At 43.1% G+C, this 20731-nt stretch overlaps 1 protein-coding gene, 1 long non-coding RNA gene and 2 other non-coding genes across 7 annotated transcripts; 1 reads left to right on the forward strand and 3 right to left on the reverse strand.

Moving 5' to 3' along the window:
• Positions 1 to 162: 162 nt before the first annotated feature.
• trnad-guc (transfer RNA aspartic acid (anticodon GUC)) lies at positions 163 to 234 on the reverse strand. The gene has a single exon. It is a non-coding gene; the product is annotated as a tRNA-Asp (tRNA).
• A 542-nt stretch (positions 235 to 776) lies between these two features.
• On the reverse strand, positions 777 to 17365 carry slc39a14 (solute carrier family 39 member 14). 4 transcript variants are annotated; one of them, XM_053419997.1, is made up of 9 exons: positions 17029 to 17365; positions 10992 to 11346; positions 9929 to 10106; positions 6597 to 6766; positions 5362 to 5484; positions 4184 to 4357; positions 3795 to 4026; positions 3502 to 3686; positions 777 to 3285 (listed from the first exon to the last, which is right to left on the reverse strand). In XM_053419997.1, exons 2-9 carry the CDS (start codon positions 11301 to 11303, stop codon positions 3133 to 3135), a joined length of 1527 nt encoding a protein of 508 aa, XP_053275972.1. In that variant the 5' UTR covers positions 11304 to 11346; positions 17029 to 17365; the 3' UTR covers positions 777 to 3132. The 4 variants fall into 4 exon arrangements, with proteins under 4 accessions (XP_053275972.1, XP_053275975.1, XP_053275973.1 ...); XM_053420000.1 differs by lacking the exon at positions 6597 to 6766 and adding an exon at positions 7884 to 8053; XM_053419998.1 differs by having other exon boundaries at positions 17006 to 17365.
• Positions 5161 to 10130, forward strand: LOC128437777 (uncharacterized). The gene is made up of 3 exons (XR_008338261.1): positions 5161 to 5512; positions 6503 to 6811; positions 9225 to 10130. It is a non-coding gene; the product is annotated as an uncharacterized LOC128437777 (long non-coding RNA).
• A 2712-nt stretch (positions 17366 to 20077) lies between the features above and the next one.
• On the reverse strand, positions 20078 to 20149 carry trnap-ugg (transfer RNA proline (anticodon UGG)). Its single transcript has one exon. It is a non-coding gene; the product is annotated as a tRNA-Pro (tRNA).
• Positions 20150 to 20731: the final 582 nt, after the last annotated feature.

Here is a 20731-nt window from a genome sequence, read left to right on the forward strand (position 1 = left end):
CAATGCTTTTATTATGTTTTATTCTGTTTGCATTGTAGACACTACTTTATTTATTTTAACACATTATTGTGTTTATATCGTATCTTTACGTGAGAACTTATTCTTTACTGTTTCCGATTGTATAATAATTAAGATTAATTACCCCCTCTCAAAAAGCGATTCCTCCCCGTCGGGGAATTGAACCCCGGTCTCCCGCGTGACAGGCGGGGATACTATCCACTATACTAACGAGGAGTTGGTGATAACATCAATGGAATCACAGAATTTGGAAATATGTTTAAACAATAAAATGTAAAACTTTTTTACTCTACTTAAGCAGACCAAATTTCCCCGTAGTGCGACAAGTAAAGGATTATTTTATTTTATAAAGACATACTGAAAAAGTATAGTTTGAGCCTTAGCTACAGAAAAGAACAGAGATTCCAGAGTTGTACTTGAATTAATGTACTTGCCTTCTACCAGTTGTTAGAAATGCAGAATTTTGTCTGAAGAGTATTTCTAAATTGTGATTTAGCATATTTTTGAAAAGATCAAACTGTTTTCTCCATTTTGGAGAACAAATGCTCATGTTTGTGGACATCTGTTAAGATCATTATACTTTATATAACATAAGACATAATAAAACATCTTAAGAGAAAAGTCTCCTTTTAAATCTAGCTTTTCATCATTACTCAAATGTCAGTGTTAATATTAATAATGAATATTGCACCTAATGATAAATACCTGTTTGAACACATCTCACAGTTTAACATTCATTGACGACACTTGACACAAAGTTTTCTTGTAAAATGATGTTTATATAAAAAAGGACTCCCATGACACACAGGCTAATGAAGATTCACATGAATTACATTAGGTACAGTATCTTTCTTTGAAGATTACAAGTAGGAAAGAGGATTTATAAATTGTTTTATAACTGTTAAAATCTTCATAAAGATAAACGTTAGCTTGTTGGTTGATTGACAGCAGAAACACTTTTGTTGTTTGGTTGCTCCTGATTGTTTGTTGTGTTGTTTGTTGTTCAGTGTGTGACCTGAACAATGAGGTTTGTGTGAGGCAGCGAATCCGCCTCCAGCTAAAAACATCACAACAAAAGAAATGACCAACACCTAAAATGACTTTATCATCTCGGCTCTAAAGCATAAAATAAATAATTTTATGGCTCAAGCGATAATAAATAACCTCCCATACATTATTTATTACACAGCAGTAATACTGTACCACATGGTACCAGTTGTTTTGATGGCTTGACTTTTCCAACCGGAAATAACAGAAATCTCTTTAATTTGTTAGTGCGACAATACAAACATAACATCCATCACTTCTTCTCTGTTTCTAATAAATAATATTCTACAGCTCTAATCGTTCCTCACATTGTAGCTTCTGGTGACTGCTTGAATTTTGAATATTGAACAGTGAAGAATCTGTGCAGCTGATCATCAGTAAATGAAACTCAACAGAGATCCACTCAATTTGTAGTGTACCCTGCAACACACACTGTGATGTGTGTATTTAACAGAACTGATGTTAGAACTAGTTGAAGTAGAACCAGTCACATTTAAACAAACATGACAAACACCAGCTCCACGTCCCCTGAATGCTGCAGAGAAGGAATCTGACATTTCAGCTCTGACGTTCACTGGATCCCCTCAGGTCTACATTACACTACATGGCCAAAAGTATGTGGACACGTAAACATGGTATTCACACATCCACCTCCGTTCTATTGGCTGCAGGTATTTGTACCTGCAGCCAATAGAACGCAAAACACACTTCAGGTTTACTGTCCTAGCTGATAAGTAGAGAAGTGATTTTAGAATCTAACCGATCAATAAAAATAGAAAAATATAAATTTAAAATGAAACGATTAATAATAAATCCTTTTCAGCCTGTTTTGCAGCGAGAGGCTGAATAATATCAGAGCAGGAATGAGTGTTTTCCACTGATCTCATTGGTTCTTCAAAGATTGAAACATGTTTGTCTCCATACTTGTGGCCACGCAGTGTTAAGTACAGTAACTAAATAAAAGTATATAATCAAATTTTTCTGTTATTGTTATGGATGATTAATAAAGAGAAGCGCACAGACCTGACCAGGAGGCAAAGTGTGCGTATACGCATGTGATTCAGTTACAGTATCATGTTAAAACTATGACTGCACAGCAAAATACTTTGGGAAAAAGTTGTCAATGAGATGTGCAAAGACCAGATCTCAGAAATACAAGGAATGGCAGAAAGCTGTAACTGTTCCACGTGATATGAATGAAGGGCACAGATGGTTAAATATGGAGAAGTGCTGCTGAGGACAGTGGGTCGTTGTGTCTGGACTAGAATCACAATCTGGACTTTACAGGAAAGGGGCCGAGGCCTCAGGAGGAGTTTTGATCTGCCTGTCGAGGATGAAGACGAGTCGGGAGGATGAAGAGTTCCCTCCAGACGTCTCTGAGTAGCCCTTCATCGTTCTCTACAGTCCGCCTGTATTCTTCAAAACACCCATCGTTTTTTTATACTCACATTTTTTCACGTGTAAGAAAATATAACATCAACACACAAACGACAAAGTCCAGCTGGAAGTCGGTCTGATGTCAACACTTGTTAAAATGTTCAGTTCCAGTTCCGTAATAATTGGTTTTTGGTGCGGAGTGAAACACGGGGGAGGGGGGGGGGGGGTCTAGAAGACACACAGCTTCTCTCACCTCCTGAGGGAACGTGACAGCCACAGAGGATCAGAGACGTGAACACTCAACATCCAATGAGTCTCTGGTTGAGAGAACAAGAGCAGGAGCCAAAATGGCTGATGAATAGAGCATATTCAGAAGTATTGCACGTTCAGGGCACGTGTAGTCGTCTTTGTAGGCTGAACAAGTCCCCCCCCCCCCCCCCCCCCCTGCCTGGGATATACTGCATGTGTGAACAGCTTCTCGAATATGTTCTACAGAGGAGTGTGCGTACCTGCCGCACAAACAAACTCCAGAGTCCTTATAGCTTAAGAAGGGGGGGGGGGGAGACAAAGAGGAAAAGAAGGTTCGGCTTCCCTCCTCTCCGAGCCAGTTTCCACCGGCACAAACCAGCAGAAGTCCCCAGTTCATGTTGCCCGGGCCAGAGCTGGTGTCGGGACCGGAGGAGTGTGGTGCTAGCCCATCTGCATCTGTCCAGAGTATATGGTGAGGAGCAGCATGATGGAGAAGCCCGTCAGCAGGCCGGCGTTCTGGATGGCAAAGGTGAGGAGGAAGCTGCTGCCGCCGGCGTCCTCTTCCTCACGACTCACCTCGTTCATCTCCGGGAACTGGAGAGGGAGAGAGGGAGAGAGAGAGAGAGGGAGAGAGAGGGAGGACAGAGAGAGTTCAAACTTAACCAGTATTTTGCTTCAGACCGAAGAGGAACTCCAACCGATTGAACACGTAAAAGTCAATTTACTAGTCAGCAGACAGCCTGTGAGATCAGCTGTGTGTGTTCTGGCTCTACAGAAGCAAATCATCCCCCGTTTTCCCAAAGCACTGACCATGTCTGCCAGAGCGATGTAGAGGAACATTCCTCCGGCCAGGGCGAAGATCCAGTTGGGTGAGAAGCTGTTGCCGGCCAGGATGCCGAAGCCCATGCCCAGGTAACAGCAGCAGGCCGACAGGAAGTTGAAGAACAGAGCCTGTTGTATGCTCATGCCGGCGTTCAGCAGGATCACGAAGTCTCCTGGTGACACAACAACAACAAGAGAAGATGAACAATGATCTAAGATAAGTGATTTCTGAATGTGATTTTGAATATTAAAAGGCAGCAGACGCTCCTGTCCTGACTCACCCAGCTCGTGGGGGAACTCCTCACACAGGATGGCCACGGACGTGCTGATGCCCTGGAAGACGGACGAGGTGAAGGACGCTCCGATCGCCAGGCCGTCGATGAAGTTGTGCAGACCGTCGCTGAGCGTGATCATCCAGGCCAGCGTGCCGATGTCAGAGTAGGTCGTCCCCTTCAGCCAATAGCAGCCACGGCCGACTCCAGACCTCCCAGTGCTCTCTGGCCTCTGGGAGTCCTGAAGACATGTGGATGGAGCAGGATGAAAAAAAACCACTTCATGAATCTATTGACCTGATTTTGTCTTTAATAATCACACAATGATTAAGTTTTGTCAGTTGCTTTATGTGCCTCAAGTGTTTTATCTGATCCTGATCCACACTTCCTGTTCTTACCTGTGGGGTCTGAGCCGGGCTGAGCATGAGCTCCCCCTCCCCGGCGTCCACTTTGCCCGCAGCCAGACTATTGGCTTCCCCGTTCAGCTGCAGCTTCTCCTTCTCCCCCTCCTCCAGCTCCTTGTCGGGTGAGGAGCAGCGACGCTCACTGGAGTAGTGACTGTGGCCGTGGCTCTGACAGACCGGGAGGGGGGGGGGGACACAGAAACAAAGATCTTAGAACAACAGAAGAGTCGCTGCTCCGTGAAAACCTGAGGTTGAGATCATCAAACAGAAATAAGCGTCAGTTTGAGAACAACAAATCCAGAATTTCCCTCAAGGACAAATTCAGCAGTGTTAATATTATAAAACAGAATTATTAAATGTTCTAAAATGAGTTGACTGACTGGTGTAGTGAGCTGGAGAAGCTGGCAGCAGCGATAAAGATCTAATGTGGGTCAAAGAGCGTCAGTAATAGGATCAGCAGGTGGTTGTGTCGGACGTTTATTAAACTGGATGAACCATATGGACCCAACCAGAGCAACCACAAGGTGGCGCAAATGTCCCACAATCCTCCACTTCTCTTACCAGCTGCTGCTATTTGTGAATGAAGCCAGCAGCGCTGAAGGACCCAGTTAACTCTTAAAGCATGATGTTACATCAAGACAGTTTCAGGTTTTAAAGTTAACACACTGCTGCACCTTCGTGGAAATGACCAACACGTGTGTGTTACATAAATAAACCTGTTTTAGTAGATACACAACTAGTGCGTGAAGGCAAATAGACAAAGGGATGTGACGGAGAACCAAGAACAAGTAAAACAGGAAGAGTTCCCCGAGAGTGACGGAAGCAAAACTGAAGAGTGTGAACTTGAGCGATATGGAAAAGAGGATCCAAGGGAAAAATAATATAACAAATAAACAAACTAATGTTAAATCATATTTAGGAGAATTCCAGTTAAAGTTGCAGGCAATTTCCAATATTCATAAATCAATGTTTTTTTTTTTTTAAATCAATTTATTATTTATTAATTGTTTAAAAAACAGGAAGCACAACTTTCTGACTAAAACACGAGGAGTTTCACTTCATGTGTAACCTACTGACGGTTGTTTCCACTCTAATGAAACCATCAGTCTCCATCCGGACGAGCATGTGCATCAGAATCTACTAGAAGAACAAAGCACCTCCACTGCACTCACCCCATTCTTCTGTTTGAGCAGAACCCTGAGAACCTTCTCCACGAAGAAGAAGAGGTAGAAACCTCCGAACACGACGGCCGACTTGGACACGTAGAAATCCACCATGGGGTCAAAACCAAACGCCTGCCACGCAGGAGAGAAGACAGAGCTAGTTAGTGATACACATTTATATCATCTGTCTGACATCATGTAGTGGACATATCTTTGAAGTGTTATTTAGAACATCTGTGTGGATCCTGATTGCAGAGGTTTTTGGTGTAAACACTTAGCGGTTGGTAAATTGTTTGTTTTGAACTCTAACAGGATGTGGACTGTGTTGTCAGCTGTCTGTGCACGAGAGTAGATAAAATCATTGCATAGTGAAATTCACTGATCAAAAGCCCTTTATCAATGCTGTTTCACTTTTGTCTATTGTTTCACAGATAAATGAACAATATCTTCAAATATTTTAAGATCTTGAAGTGATATTTCCCAGCGTCCTCAAATCTGAGAGACACGTTGAATTATGGATTTAATCGTCTGCCCTGGAGCAGACACACACACACACACACACACCCCCCCCCCCCCCCCACCATAAATCAAAACCACTTCACCTCCAGGGCGTACAAATGTTTGTCTCTTATGATTCATCTTAGTCAAACTGATGCTGCGAGTTACACAACAGCTTTTGTGTCACTGCTTTAAACCTGAAGGGTGTGTGCACAGTGTCGAGGCGGCTTTTTAAAGACATGTTGGGCAACTGCTTGTATTTGTGGGTTATCCTGCTCTGCATCTTTTACTCATCTGTTAATGTGCACGTGACTTATTAACCTTTCTCTTAATGCAGGGTTTCAGCTGCTTGTTAAAAGTTTAAATTAAAACAGGTCTTAAATACGTTACGTGTTATTTAAGGGTACTTCTACTGCATTTTAAAACATTAAGGGTTTAAAAAATTCGGATACGCAAAGAAGTTGCATCGAAACATGAATGGAATATTCTGTTATCAACTAATAATGTCTTATTTTCATCTTCTGAATCAGATCAAAAGTCAGAATATTGTCGTAGTTGCTACCTTATGTTACTTGGGGAGATATTTATATCTTTGTATATAGTGAAATATGAATCTGGACATGACAGTATAATATCATTTATGCTTTTTCAGGATTCTTCTGGATATGTCACATCTATGTTCAATGCTGTATAGCCCCCCCCGCACTGAGCTACAGCTAAGTGAGTCCCAGCAGCAGCGACACTACCTCTGGGATGAGCTGAAACAGGGCGTTGGAGTAGAGCGTGCCAATGGCCAGGGCTATGAAGTAGAGCAGCAGGCGCTTGTAAAAGGTTTTCTTCATGAAGGGCACCACGCTGGCCCCCACCAGCGAACACAGAGAGATGAGTGTCACAGACAGGATCCCATAACCCCACACTGATCGACAGAGAGGAAGCAGGAAGAAGAGGAGGAGGAGGGAAGGTGAGAGAGAGAGAGAGAGAGAAAAAAAATGGCAGATTAATTCAGAAATGAGTAAATACCAGGATGAGGAACAAAAAAAAGAACACCAGTTAGTTATTCCCCTGAAAGGAAAAAGATTGTCGGATTAAATCAACCTGAGAAAAAAGAGATTTTAGAGAAACCTGTGAGGATCTCCGGAAACAAAGGGTCATGTGATCCAGTGGAAACAGAAGTGACACCACCTTTCATTTGCAAGTGAAGATGATGATTGTCTCGGTGCTCGAGTCCCATGCATTTCATTTGTTAAGAGGCAGGATGCAATTAAGGTGAAATTACAGTTTAAATGAAAGCACAGACACACACACACACACACACACACACACACAGGCACACGCAGACACACATCCTTTGTCGTGGTCGATTCTGGTGCCTCTGTCATTGCCTCAGGATGAACACTCGCTCAGGGTAGAAGACACAGGAGGGGGGGGGGGGGGGGCAAAATAACTTTAAATAGCCCAAGTGTAGCAGGAGAGCTGCTAATGAGGGGTCACATTTCATTTTGAATGATGGATGTAACGGTGCCGCGCTCCACTTCTCCACGACGGCCGTGAACAAAAGATTTATGAATCCCTCGGTCAGAGAAACGACAGCTATCAAGGCTGTTTAGCAGGTTTCCACTGGCTGCAGGGCAGAGAGAGGGATCTGCACTCTCTTTCTAAGAACATCGGCAAAGCAGGCCGACGTCTAAATGCCAGGAAAGAGCACACACACATGCACACACACACAGACACACAAAAAACACACCACCAGATGATCTGTGACGCAGTGAAGGTAGAGCAAAACCATAAAGAGCTTTCCCCAGTAGAGCCTGTGACCACCACAGAGAAAAGAACAAAGGCAGGAAGGAAGGAGATATGACAACGGGAAAGGCAAAGGAGCGCTTGGCCAAAGGTGTGCGAGTTTTATAAACAACCATGTGACACTATAGTGAACTAAAGAGGCTTTCAGCTGCTGTGCTGGTGTCTTCTAGAAGCTAAAGGTTTATGGGATGTGATCGGATGAATAGATAAAGATGTGCGGGCCGGTGGCAAACCTCTGGCAGGAGCTGCAGGATGGCAGTGGAGAACAGCGTGCCGATGGCAAGAGCGATGAAAAAGACGATGGCGTGTTTCATAAAGCGCGTCTTCAGCAGAGGCACGCTGAGGACTCCGGTGAGGGAGAAGGCATTGATCAGCGTCACACTCAGGAAAGAGAAGCCCCACACTGGGAGTGATGGAAGGTGGAGCATTAAAACAAACATCCTGCATGAGGTGTGAAAATACGGCTGCGAACTCAGCATGATCAAATTGGGTAAAACAATACTTTACTTGCATTTTAATGGAAGAAATCCACATGTGAGCAGTGGACTTATAATCTAACTTGTATAACTGAGCTCTTTAAAGGACCAAAGATCATCGCTGCCTTAAAAATCATCTCCATTATTCTGACCTTACTCTAAATCTCACTCTTTATAAAGAAAAATTCTTCTGGCCTCAAACAACGTGAGAAGGGAATATCAATATTTGATCAAACCCGACACCTGTAGAAAAAAAGGAATAAGGATTATGGTTATGAGATAAAGTTTAAGTGTCGTTTCTGTCCAAGCAGCACCTGAGACGTTCAGGAGAGAAATAAGGTTAAGTTATGGAAGATTAATGAAATGTTCTGTGGTGTCAGACAATGTCTTCACGCTGAGAAGGGAAACCAAAAACAGGATTAAGATAATTTTGCAGTGAAAGAAGTCACAAGACAAGTTCTAGAGATTACAGGGATCTAGAATGCTTTTCTCCAGAAGGGTTCAAACCAAAGCATTTTAATGACAACTGGAAAACGTGGGAGAAAAGACTAATCATCATCATCATCATCATCATCATAAATCATGACGTGTTGTAGGTGGGGGGGGGGAACAGGTAAAAAAAGAACCAGATAAACAAGTTGTGAGCTCTTCAATAGAAATTAATTTTCAGGGACATTGCTCCCCTGCAGCTGACAGATCTCACGAACCCAGGCAAAGAGAGAAAACAGCCCTCAAGCCAAAACAAGCGGCCTGCAGGCGAGCGGGGGCGATACTAGTGAAAGATAAAAGGAAACAAATGTGTGAGTGGAGAGAGAGAAAGACGAGAGACACAGAGCTCTGGGACAGTAAAGCCTCTCTCCTCCTCTAGTGCCAAGGAGAAGACAAACTGGGTGACAAGGACGAAGTGGAATCTGTGGCTGTGTTATCAAGGCCGCAGCACGACAGAGTCACGAGTTTACAAAGAAGATTCCTCACTTACATATAAAAAAGGGTTATTTTTCTCTAGAAACTGAAGCTGTGCTTGTTCAACAAAAGATTACAGTGAACGGCCAGTTTCTAAAACTACAGATTCGATGCAGATGCTAAAATGTCTTTCAGGGCTCTGAGGGACATCTGCCTGGGGACAGGACGTCAGCCGCCACTGGGAGAAGAGACGCTGAGACACTTTTCCTGGAGGAGTCTGCTACACACTGGTCATGCTGACTGAAGCAGGGTTGGGAAAATTAAAGGACGTGTTGGTTTTTAAACCAAACTGAGACTTGTAATCGGAGCCTTGGCTCAACCTTGTGAATGCTTATTTTGGCTGTGATTCCCTTTGGGGGATAAGATAATATCACAATCTCCAGCAGGCAACAGAACAAACAGCTGGAGCTCTGACATCAGTTTGAAAAGTCTCATTGATCCAAGAGAGAGCACGGGGGAAACTTGTAATGGAGTTACCACATGTACTCACTGTAACAGGAGAAAAAACACAACTTTAGCCTATAACTTATATATGGAATGTACAGAGATACAGAGATGAGCCGCGGGGCTGAATGTGTGAGCGTCAGAGTGAGAGCCTCTGGACCTTCTGCTGCTGAGTGGATGTGAGAAACACACCAGGAGATCTGTGGATGTGTGGATGATTCAACAGATGCAAAAATGTAAATAAAATAAAACATTTCTCTGGATGGAAAAGCAATGACACACACGTAGAAGAACAGACAAAGAATCTATACAAACATGTTCATATGTGCAATAAACATTAGATTGGAAAATGAATTGAATCACAGAGAAGCTGAGAGTGACAAGTGGGTCCTCACCTTCAGCTCCTGTGGGCCTGGGGGGGGGCTCGATGGGCAGCATCTCCTCTTTCTGCAGCTTGCAGGACCCGGCATCCAGCTGCAACAGCATGGTGGGACACAGCTCGGTCAGGCCCTGCCCGTCCAGCCGGGTCTGCTCACTGATGTTGTAAATGGCCAACGTGTCTGCAGCCAGGCACTGGAAAGGAAAACAAACCAGTCAGTGAAACCACAGAAGGTCTGACTTTAAACAACTGAAACACCTCTGGATGGTTTCAGTGGCACTTCCACAGGTCAACAACAAATATAAGAAAGATATAATAAGAGATGATAAAGATCTCTGACTTGTTGTGCAGCTCTGTATTTTATAACAATAGTTTCAGCCACAGTTGGAATTAATTCTGTAGAAAACATCAATTCTGACATTTTATTTAATAAATTGATTCAATCAATAAATCAATTTAAAAGAATCAGTTCCAAACCAAGTACAAGTGAGATACAGTATAAATATATATTTTTACACACGATTGTGTCATGATTACAGAAAACTATGTCCTAAGTTACAGCTGTCACAGATAAGGATCTCAAATGATTCTGAGAAAGGAGTCGCCCCAGTACAGTAACTAGTCATGTGACCAGGGACTCCATGTGCAGGTGTGAACTCTTGCCCTCCAGACACCTAAAGAACACCGTGTACTTCTAGTAAATCTGTTGAGAACCAGATCAGAAAGTAGGTGAGACAACCACACAGGTCACTGAGGCCCTGTTCAGACCTGGGTTTAGCATCGGTCTCGATTCAAGTGAATCAAAATCTCAAACACAATATGAGAGAAACACATGATAAGACCATGTTGGAACTTAAGTACGTGAGAAATGCTAAATATGTCAACTATCTGAAACCAGTAGCTCCCGTTTCTTCCAGACAGGACTGAGCTGGATTGACTTTTCTGCTGCACAGCTACAGATCTGAATTGTTCTCAGGGTGAAATATTATAAAGATGCTTTATAAGCAGTCTGCACCTTCTGAACCAACAACAGGGAACCACAACCACCCAATGAGATAAGGCAGGCGTTATGTTCTCACCTTGGACCTGTTGGCTTTAGGAGGCGGGCTGGTTGGTGTCTCAGCCACACTGCTGCTCTCGTTGTGACCTTCCCCCTGCTCCTTGCTGAGGAGGCCGAGCAGGGCGCGCAGCTGGGGCACCGTGATGGTGCTGTTGTCTCCATAGCGGCTCAGCAGGTCCTGGAGCACCTGAGCAGGAGACTGGGTCTGGCTTTCCCCCTGAACCGTCACTAAGGCCAAGGGGCAGAGCAGCACAGCCAGGGTCAGGACCAAGGTGAGCCGTGACCGGAGGGAGGTGACGGGGGTCATGACACGGCCATGAGGGAACGACATGAGCAGCAGCAGAAGAGTCCTTCACTGGCTGGAGGACGTCGATCTGGGAGAGGAGGAGAAGAAGGTGTGAATAAAACAGTTTTATAACCTGTGACAGAGATAAGCAGTGTTATATAAACACTGCATGTAACAAGTTCTGCTCACTTGTCGCTGATAGACCTAAAGCACAGAGTGGAATAAACACTGCTGCCAATTACACTGAGAGCACACACACCCATCAGACAACACACAATCACTGGCAGTGAGACAAATATAATCAACTCACAAACTGATGCAATGACTCCAGTAAACTCAAACCAGACTTGCATCAGTTGCTTGTTTTAAAGTGAGATCCCATCAAACTGTAGAATTGGGATTTTGTGTTTTCTCTGCTCTACACATCTGAGGCAGAAACTACATCTCACTTTCTACAGGAGCACGACAGAGAAGTGTGACAACGTCTGGTCAGCTGCACAGTGGCCGAGCGTAGAGACCTGCACCGAGTGGGGACAGAATCCCAGTGCATCACTGGTATGGAGCGCCCGACCCGGGACATAATCTACACTGGCCGACTGAAGAAGAAGACCGGGAACACAAACACCTACAGGTTGGAACCGCTGCCACTGGGCACACGGTCTAAAACACACCAAAGACTGTCTCACACACTTTCACTGAGTGCACATACCAAACACACCAAGGACTGTGACTGAGGACTGTGGGGACAATAAAGACCTTGAATCTTGGGCGTCAGCTTCTTTTGCACCGATGAGCACACGTCACATACAGAGCACTGTAATGTCCACTGCTCACAGAGCCCCGATTCATTTCAGTCCACCCAGCAGGTCATCACGCCACGCTGAGGTGAATAAACACACCATTCATTTCAAGAACCAGGCTGCAAGAACCCTTTTTTTCTAGGGAGCCACTAATGACAGATGTGTTGTAGAGCAGCGGTGTGTCTGCCCCGAGGCTCGGAGCTCCGCCGAGCGAGGCCCACAGGACACCTGGGAGCAGAGCCACGAGAAAGAGCGAGCGAGGGAAGGGAACGCCCGAGGAAACCAGAGGGCTCCTCAGGAATGCAGTGGACTGTGGAGGAGAGAGAGAGAGAGACACAGATAAAACTAAGGTTACCAGCCCCCGGTGAGAAAGAAAGAACCAAGGAAGGATGGAAGGAAAGAAAAGAGGCAGTGAAGGAGAAAAGAAACCCGACATGGCAGCTGCCTGATTGGATTGTCTGTGTTTTGTTTTCTCCATCGATTTGCCTCGTTCCAGTTTCAATGTGACATTCAGAACCACAGCGTCCGGCCCAGAGCCGCCAAACCCACATCATTCCTTTATGAGCATTCCTCCTTCATTCCCGTGTCTATATTAAGAAAAGGCTCTTTAGTTGACTGGCGGGGGAATCGGACAGGGAAACATTCAATTCAGCTGCTGTACAGAAAACACACAGTGCTCAAGTTTCAGTCAACAGTTGTGTCTCAGTTCAGGGACGTTCAGGGACATTCAGGGACATTCAGGGACGTTCAGGGACATTCAGGGTCTACAAGGCCTGGAGAGGGGAAAAACTAGTTACAGCAAACAAAACAAAAAAAACGTGATAAGCCTCTTTATACTTGTTTTTTATTTCTTTCTCCACATTCTCTCTTTCGAAATCCTTCGAAAAGTTGCAGGGGTTTTAACCCTCGACCTCCTTCCTGCTGGCTGCTGGCTGCTAGTGCTATAGGCTGAGGAGAGAAGTGGATAATTCTGCTGATTCTATTGTCACATAATTGAACGCCAACTATTTTGATGACTCATCAATCATTTGAGTACTTTAGCAGGCAAAGACTATAAACACATTTTCAGTTTTATATTACTGCAAGATGAATTCCTACAGGTTTTGAACTGTTGGTGTGAAAAAGCGAGCAAATAAAATGGGCTTTAAAAAATATAAATACTATTTTCAGGGTTTAAAAAAGCTTGTTTAATTGATTAATCAAAACAATTAACCATCAAGGTGTTCTGAATATTACTGCCCGTGTGCATAATATATCTAAAATACAATTGAACATTACAGAAGTATAGCAATATATACAGTGCCGAGTGAATTTTTCTTTACAGCTCACTTTAATAACTAATTAATAACAAATGTCTTTCATATCAACCAAATCCACCAGAAGCTTTTTACTGGTAGTGTAGTCAAGAGTTTTAGAAGTGGATTAACACACAACAATAAGCTCTGCTCATTCTCTTCAACATGCTTCCAGAGGTAAAACAATATCTCGCTCCACAACCACATTTATTTTTCATGAGGTGTGTCAGGAATTATTCGGGCGTAACAAAACGCAGCAGCGTATTGATAAGACGCCCTGAGACAACAAGCACCTTCTTGAATTGTTTAGATTAGTGCGGTGCACGTTGTGTACATGCTTGTCCGGCTGGAGCCTGTGGTGCTGATGGGAACTGAGCTGGAGTAATAACCCCACAGTGAGAAAGGACTGGCTGCAGACTGGTGTAAAGTACAGGTCCTAAACGCCTGCCTCCTCCCGGTTAACAGATGGGCCACCAAATCAAATACACACCTTTTCAAAGATGGTGTCATTTTATAGTCTATAGTGAGATTATTCAGTTTGTTGAAGCTTGACCCAGTTAGGAAATATCTGAACTTGAACGTGACATTGTCATGATCGATGACTTCACTTAAATTAGTGAGTTCCAGTCCCCGCTGCAGCACAGATATTATTCAAAATTAACTAAATACAGAATGTTTCACATGTTTTAAACATTAATCTGCAGATTGATCTGTACAGAAAATAACCATTAGATTGCAGCCACACTTAAAAGCCTAACTTCAAGTGGTTAAACTTGTTACTCTTCGATGACAAAACGTTTTAGAAAGAATGTCCTCCATTATATTATATATTTAATCGTTTTAACTTGTTGCCTTCAAATATCCATAATCATGCTCTCAGAGGCTGTAGTAGAAACAACAAGTGAATAAGACTAGCTGCCGCCCGTCAACACGCTGCCTCGGCTGTGATAATTACCTGGTACGGAAACTAAATATACACGTGTGCCCCTGAATTAGTCATTGTGCTGCTCTGCAGGGTAAACTGAGTCTCCACTGGCAGAGCAGTGCGTCAGTGTGGATGCAGTCCAATGAAAACAAAGCAGGATCTACTTTAAAATGTCAGCATGTCAGGTTGAAATGATGTCAACACACTAACACACACACAGAGTCACCACGTCTGCAGGAGAAGAAGGGTCCAAGGCCTATTTGTAGCAGGGGAGATAAAGAGTGGTGGGAAGAGACAGGCAGTCTGCAGCAGAGACGTCAGTAACACAACGGTGAAGGCCTCTGCCCCAACGTTAAATCTGAGGTTCACAAAGGAGCTGGCGGCAGAGGAGAGAGGAGGCAAGGGAAGCACGGGAAAGCGTTTAGTCACAGTCTAGTGGACTCAAATCCCAAAGGCATGCAGCCAAGTCTCCTCCGCTCATCCTTTCAGATCCTTCTCCATTCTTAGAGAGTCCCCGGTTTGTCCCGGTTTGTCTTTATGTCCTCGTCAGGATATTCTTGTCGGATGAGAACCTCTTAAATAAGTTGGCCACAAAACACATTCACTGGGATCACCATAGTCACACATATATTAATGAGCACCAGGAAAGAGCAGCTACTGGTTACCGCTCACAGGTCCTACACCCAAGAGTCAACACAGCAGAGTGAAACATTTCCATCGTCATCATCAACTTCAAGTGGCTGACGGAGCGGAAAAAAGAAATCGGATGGTAGGAGAGCAGGCCGATACGACTTTTCACCAAACAGGCTGCAGACACCATACTGGAAATACACACAACACCACAATCCAGAAAGATAAGCAAGGACTGATTTAACCTAACAGAGCAACAACTTCAAACTCGCACAACCTTTAAATAAGAAGATATTAGAAGGGCACATACCTCCTTAAAGGCTGATTGGCCACTTAATCACCACTATCAGATAATTCTGGATCCAAAGCAAGTTTCACCTGTTCATAGATATTAGCGTTCTACTTTTAGCTCTGCATCTTTCCTGCAGAAACTCACACACGTCGAAAAACTCTCTTAATCAAATCCACTCCAGTTGTCCCCTTGGCCCATATTTCATCTTTTCACCAAGTTATAATCATCATTTTTTGCATAGTTCTGCAAAGAGTCCGACAAACAGCAATGAGAACACAATCACTGTTGAGGCTCACCGACCAAACTTTGTTATTACACAAGGTGAGTTCTCACAAATCATCTGAAATGTCTCTGTCACTTTCTTCTGCTGATTGCAAAACAAAAATCACACAATACCTTCGGTGAGCAGAGACACAGCCACAGCTCCTCGGTGGATCTGTTTGGATTCACAGCAGCTTGTTGCTCCGAGCAGACTCCGGTTCTCCCCTCTCTCTCGTCTGCACACTCAACTCTCTCATCCCAGGTCACTTTATATACGACTGGAGCAAAGGCCAGGTTAAGCTGCACATCGGCTCATCAACCTTTACCCAGGGCCTCTAATTACAGCTTCCCTCTCGCCCTCAGGCTGATATCATCCACCAGGACTGTCATTAGATGAGAGGGCGATAGCTGTGGGCACAATGTTGGTTCGCCGAACACATTGTGGGTGTCATCCTGACCGGACCACAAAGGACCGTGCACCACAAAATTAAAGGGTGGTAGACATGACCTGGTCCGGCTCAAGCCCTCACTTCTACCTGAGGCCAGCCCAGAGGTCACAGGAGGAAAGTCACACACAGCAAACGTTCCAAAGTGAAAACACAAGAACTCATCAATATCAGTTACATAATTCTCACAACTGCACTTTTAGTTCCTCAGCAAATGTTTATGTTAAAAGACCAATGTGTTATTTGAACAAGCCACACAGGAGAAGTTGTTTGTTTAATTGATTTCCATGGTATAGAGGGTTAGGGTTAGCTTTTAGGGTTGGCAGTGATCAGGGGGAGAGTAAGGCTTTTAGATGTATTTAAAGGTAACTAGCCTTTATTATTATTATTATGATTATTACACTTCCTATGTCATTCTAACATGAATCACTGCTCATTGATTAAGTGGCTCAGTTTTCCTGTGTGATGCCTGGATGCTCATGTTTAAACCAGGACTCCCTAATAAAATCAAATGTACAACTCATATGACGAATCCCAGGGAATTTATCAATATTATTATAACTATTATTATTATAACTCTTATTACAATAACTCTTGTTTTTATTATTCTGCTGTTTGTCTTACGTGGCTCAGTTTCATTGTGTCACGTGTTCAAACCCTGACTTCCGTTATCACTAATAAAACAATGGTTAAATTAAATGTACCGGTCTTATAATTGAGTCTTGTTGACCTAGCTGCTAATGAGCCAACACTGGGCAGATCCCAGGAGGACACTGGAGCCTCCGGGCGCATTTAAAAGGTGCTTTATGGATATTATTATGGTTATTCTGCTGTTTATGACGGTGTAACGTGGCTCAGTTTGTGTATGTGTTGGCTGCACACATGTTTTAAACCCAGATATGATGAAGTCTCATTGAGCTAGCTACTCCAGATTAGCTGCTTAGCAAGTGCTTGATCCCTGCATATTTAAAAATATAGATAAAGCGCGGGGAGAGGGGGGGGGGGGGGGGGTCCGTGAATATGTAAATTATTGTTATCATCATCATATTAAATGCTGAAAGAGGGGCTAGCGGCTAGTTAGCACAGAGGCACGTCTACCTGTATGTTAGCCGTTAGCTCACCCGGTGATGCTGCTGCCGCCGCTGCGGGGAACAGACGCGTCTCTCTCCGCAGACTTCGCTCGACAAACACCGGCTCTCGGGCTCCGGCGCAGCGGGGATGTGAGACGTGGAGGACGGCAGGAAGTCTTCGGCGTCTTCCGTCATTCAGTGGAGAACCGGAGAGAGAGAGAGAGAGAGGGTGAGAGAGAATGAGAGAGAGAGAGAGAGAGAGAGGGTGAGAGAGAATGAGAGAGAGAGAGGGTGAGAGAGAATGAGAGAGAGAGGGGGGGTGTCCTCCCATTCAGAGTCACACAGACAGAGGGAGAGAGAGAGAGAGAGACAGAAAGAGAGAGAGACACACACACACTGACAGCGTGGAGCGTGTGGTTATGACGTCATCACTGGTGACTCGGGTTGTCACCAAGTGGAGGTGTCGCCCCCAGCCGGTCAACAGGAGGTCCTGCACAAAGTACACACGGTATTTATTATGGGGGGGGGGGGGGGGGGGGGGGGCTTCTTTTTATAAGGTATAATTTACTTTATTCAATTGCAGCTATTTTATTATCAGTGGTATGGACAGAAAAAAAGAGAATAATAAGAAATAAATACAGGTTAAATGAACAAATTTGGTTATTTGATTAAAGTCGTCTAATGACATATGAGACCAACACTGAATCCTACATATCCCATGTTTATGGTTTATATACTGACCCAATACATGTGGAAGAACAACCTTCTCTGATCTATCCTTTGCTACTTATGATAGCTAATATAACTCACAATGTGTGATTTATATTACATGTAAGATGGGCTTAATACTCAAACTTCATGACGACAGTTCAGAGACAAATGTTTTCCCTATATGATGTATTTTTCCTGATGGATCCAAGACAAGGGCTCGTCGGGGATTTGAACCCGGGACCTCTCGCACCCTAAGCGAGAATCATACCCCTAGACCAACGAGCCATGAAACTTATGAGAATGAAGAATAACAACATCCAAAACATAACATTTATCATGATTCTCTGTTATTCCACAGTGAATTAAATTCGAATGTAACCTCTGGCTCACTGACTATGGAGGACCATACATGACTTAAGTAAAAATAAATAAATGTATAAATAAATACAGAAATAAATAAATAAAAAAGGAAATTAATTAATTAATACAGAAAAAAAAGAAAAAAAAATGTTAATACCAAAATAAATGTCAAAATAAATGTTTTAAATATATTTGCACATTTATTCATTCCCTGATAGATTTCCTTTTCATTCAACTGAGCTACACACACACACAGCCCCTGCGCTCCGCCACATACTCGCTCAGAGACACGGGCAGTGACTGAGACTTGAGCTTTTCACCGTGAAACAGCCGGTCAGTGACTTTGTAGAACAGTGGAAACACAGAGCTTCTCTGGTCACATCTGCTCAGAGATCAGCGGCTTCATGATCAGAGCAGAAGCTGCAGGTGGTTTGTACCGAGCTGGAGTTTCTGTTTCCTCCTTCTCCTCTCGGCTCGCTCCTTGTGCTCAGTACAACACGAGACGCTCACAGTCAGGACTACTGACAGCTAAATCATCCCAATAAAAAATAACCTTAACTAACCCTCTGAACTTGATATAGTTCATTTTAAGTGTGAACTGGCTCAACGCTGCAAACAGCTACTGGACACCAGTCAGCATTGAGAGGCAGTATATGGAGGACCATACATGACATAAGTAAAAATAAATAAATAAATAAATGTATAAATAAATACAGAAATAAATAAATAAATAAATAAAAAAGGAAATAAATAAATTAATACAGAAATAAATAAATAAATATGTTAATACCAAAAGAAATGTCAAAATAAATGTCTTAAATATATTTGCACATTTATTTATTCCCTGATACATTTCCTTTTCATTTGCAGTGTCCTTATGCTAATGAGAAAGGCGGGCCTAACCGCAGTCTCGAGCAGGATTGGTCACAAGAGTGTAATGATCCAGCCCTACGTCTGCCTCTCAATGCTGACCATGCTGACTGGTGTCCAGTAGCTGTTTGCAGCGTTGAGCCAGTTCACACTTAAAATGAACTAGTTCAAGTTCAGAGGGTTAGTTAATTTAGTTAGTTATTTTTTATTGGGATGATTTAGCTGTCAGTAGTCCTGACTGTGAGCGTCACGTCTCGTGTTGTACTGAGCACAAGGAGCGAGCCGAGAGGAGAAGGAGGAAACAGAAACTCCAGCTCGTTACAAACCACCTGCAGCTTCGGCTCTGATCATGAAGCAGCTGATCTCTGAGCAGATGTGACCAGAGAAGCTCTGTGTTTCCACTGTTCTACAGAGTCACTGACCGGCTGCTTCACGGTGAAGAGCTCAAGTCTCAGTCACTGCCCGTGTCTCTGAGCGAGTGTGTGACGGAGCGCAGGGGCTGTGTGTGTGTAGCTCAGTTGACCAATCCTGCTCGAGACTGAGGTTAGGCCCGCCTTTCTCATTAGCATAAGGACACTGCAAATGAAAAGGAAATCTATCAGGGAATAAATAGATGTGCAAATATATTTAAAACATTTATTTTGACATTTATTTTGGTATTAACATATTTATTTATTTATTTTTGTATTAATTAATTAATTTCCTTTTTTATTTATTTATTTATTTCTGTATTTATTTATACATTTATTTATTTTTACTTAAGTCATGTATGGTCCTCCATAACTGACTGGTGGACGGATGATCAACTCACCTGATGTCTGTTTGGAAGTAGATCATATATATATATACTGTACACACACATATTTATTATGTCTGTATTACTTACTGCACCTCGATCACCGTCGTTCTTTTTCAGTTACAGAAACTACTCTTACTTTATAGTATTATTAAACTGCACTGATGTTTAACTGTCCGAGGATATTCCACTGATGTCCTCCATGTTTTCTGTCTTGTTTCTACTTGTATCTTGACTTGTTCTATGTGCCCTACGTTTACCTATAATTTATAAATAATAAGAAATAATACAGTTCTTTTTTCATTTAAGTTCCTTTCTAATGAATCAGGATAAGTATAAATCCCTATTCCAATCTAAAAGAGAGGGCTCGTCCGGGATTTGAACCCGGGACCTCTCGCACCCAAAGCGAGAATCATACCCCTAGACCAACGAGCCATGATACTCAGGGAAAATAAAGCAATTTATAAACATAGAAATATATATATATAAACAAAGAGAAATTACAATAGTCTCATTAAGAGAAAGGAGGAATCATGTTCCTCAGCTGAAGCTGGTGACTGGATCTTCTTCACTTCTCTGAACCGGACCTGAAACCCTCTGGAGACACTTTGGAAACCTGTTCTCTGAACTCATGTGTTCATTTGAAGACTTTATATGTTGAATAATATCTCATCTCACAGTATCTCCATCATGTCTTTATTGTACTGTTCATGTAAATATAAAAAACACAACAGCTGTTTTATTCTTAAGATCCAGATGTGACTCCTGACATCATCGTCTGATCTCTCCTGTCACATCTGTCCAGTGAACATCTGTAAACAACCACAAACACAATGAACTACTCATCACCACATATACATACAAACATAAAGGTATTTCAATCCTCTGACTGTGGAATGTAAACAAAGAAGAAATGTCTCCACTTATATAAAGGTGTTAACCTGGTATCAACACTTCAGTCCCCTTTGTTGATACAATAAAAAGAAGACAAAGACGGAAATTAGATTAACAATAACA

Source organism: Pleuronectes platessa, chromosome 4, assembly GCF_947347685.1.
Source record: "Pleuronectes platessa chromosome 4, fPlePla1.1, whole genome shotgun sequence".
NCBI classification, from domain to species: Eukaryota; Metazoa; Chordata; class Actinopteri; order Pleuronectiformes; family Pleuronectidae; genus Pleuronectes; species Pleuronectes platessa.

Bases quoted from the DNA above. Each gene is read 5' to 3' on its own strand.
- slc39a14 (XM_053419997.1), bottom strand. From the start codon at position 11,303: ATGTCGTTCCCTCATGGCCGTGTCATGACCCCCGTCACCTCCCTCCGG. The intron at 10,107-10,991 runs GTGAGAACATAA...TTTCCTTTCCAG, and splicing joins CTAAAGCCAACAGGTCCAAG to TGCCTGGCTGCAGACACGTT. The intron at 4,358-5,361 runs GTGAGTGCAGTG...CCGGTCTGTCAG, and splicing joins TGCTCAAACAGAAGAATGGG to AGCCACGGCCACAGTCACTA.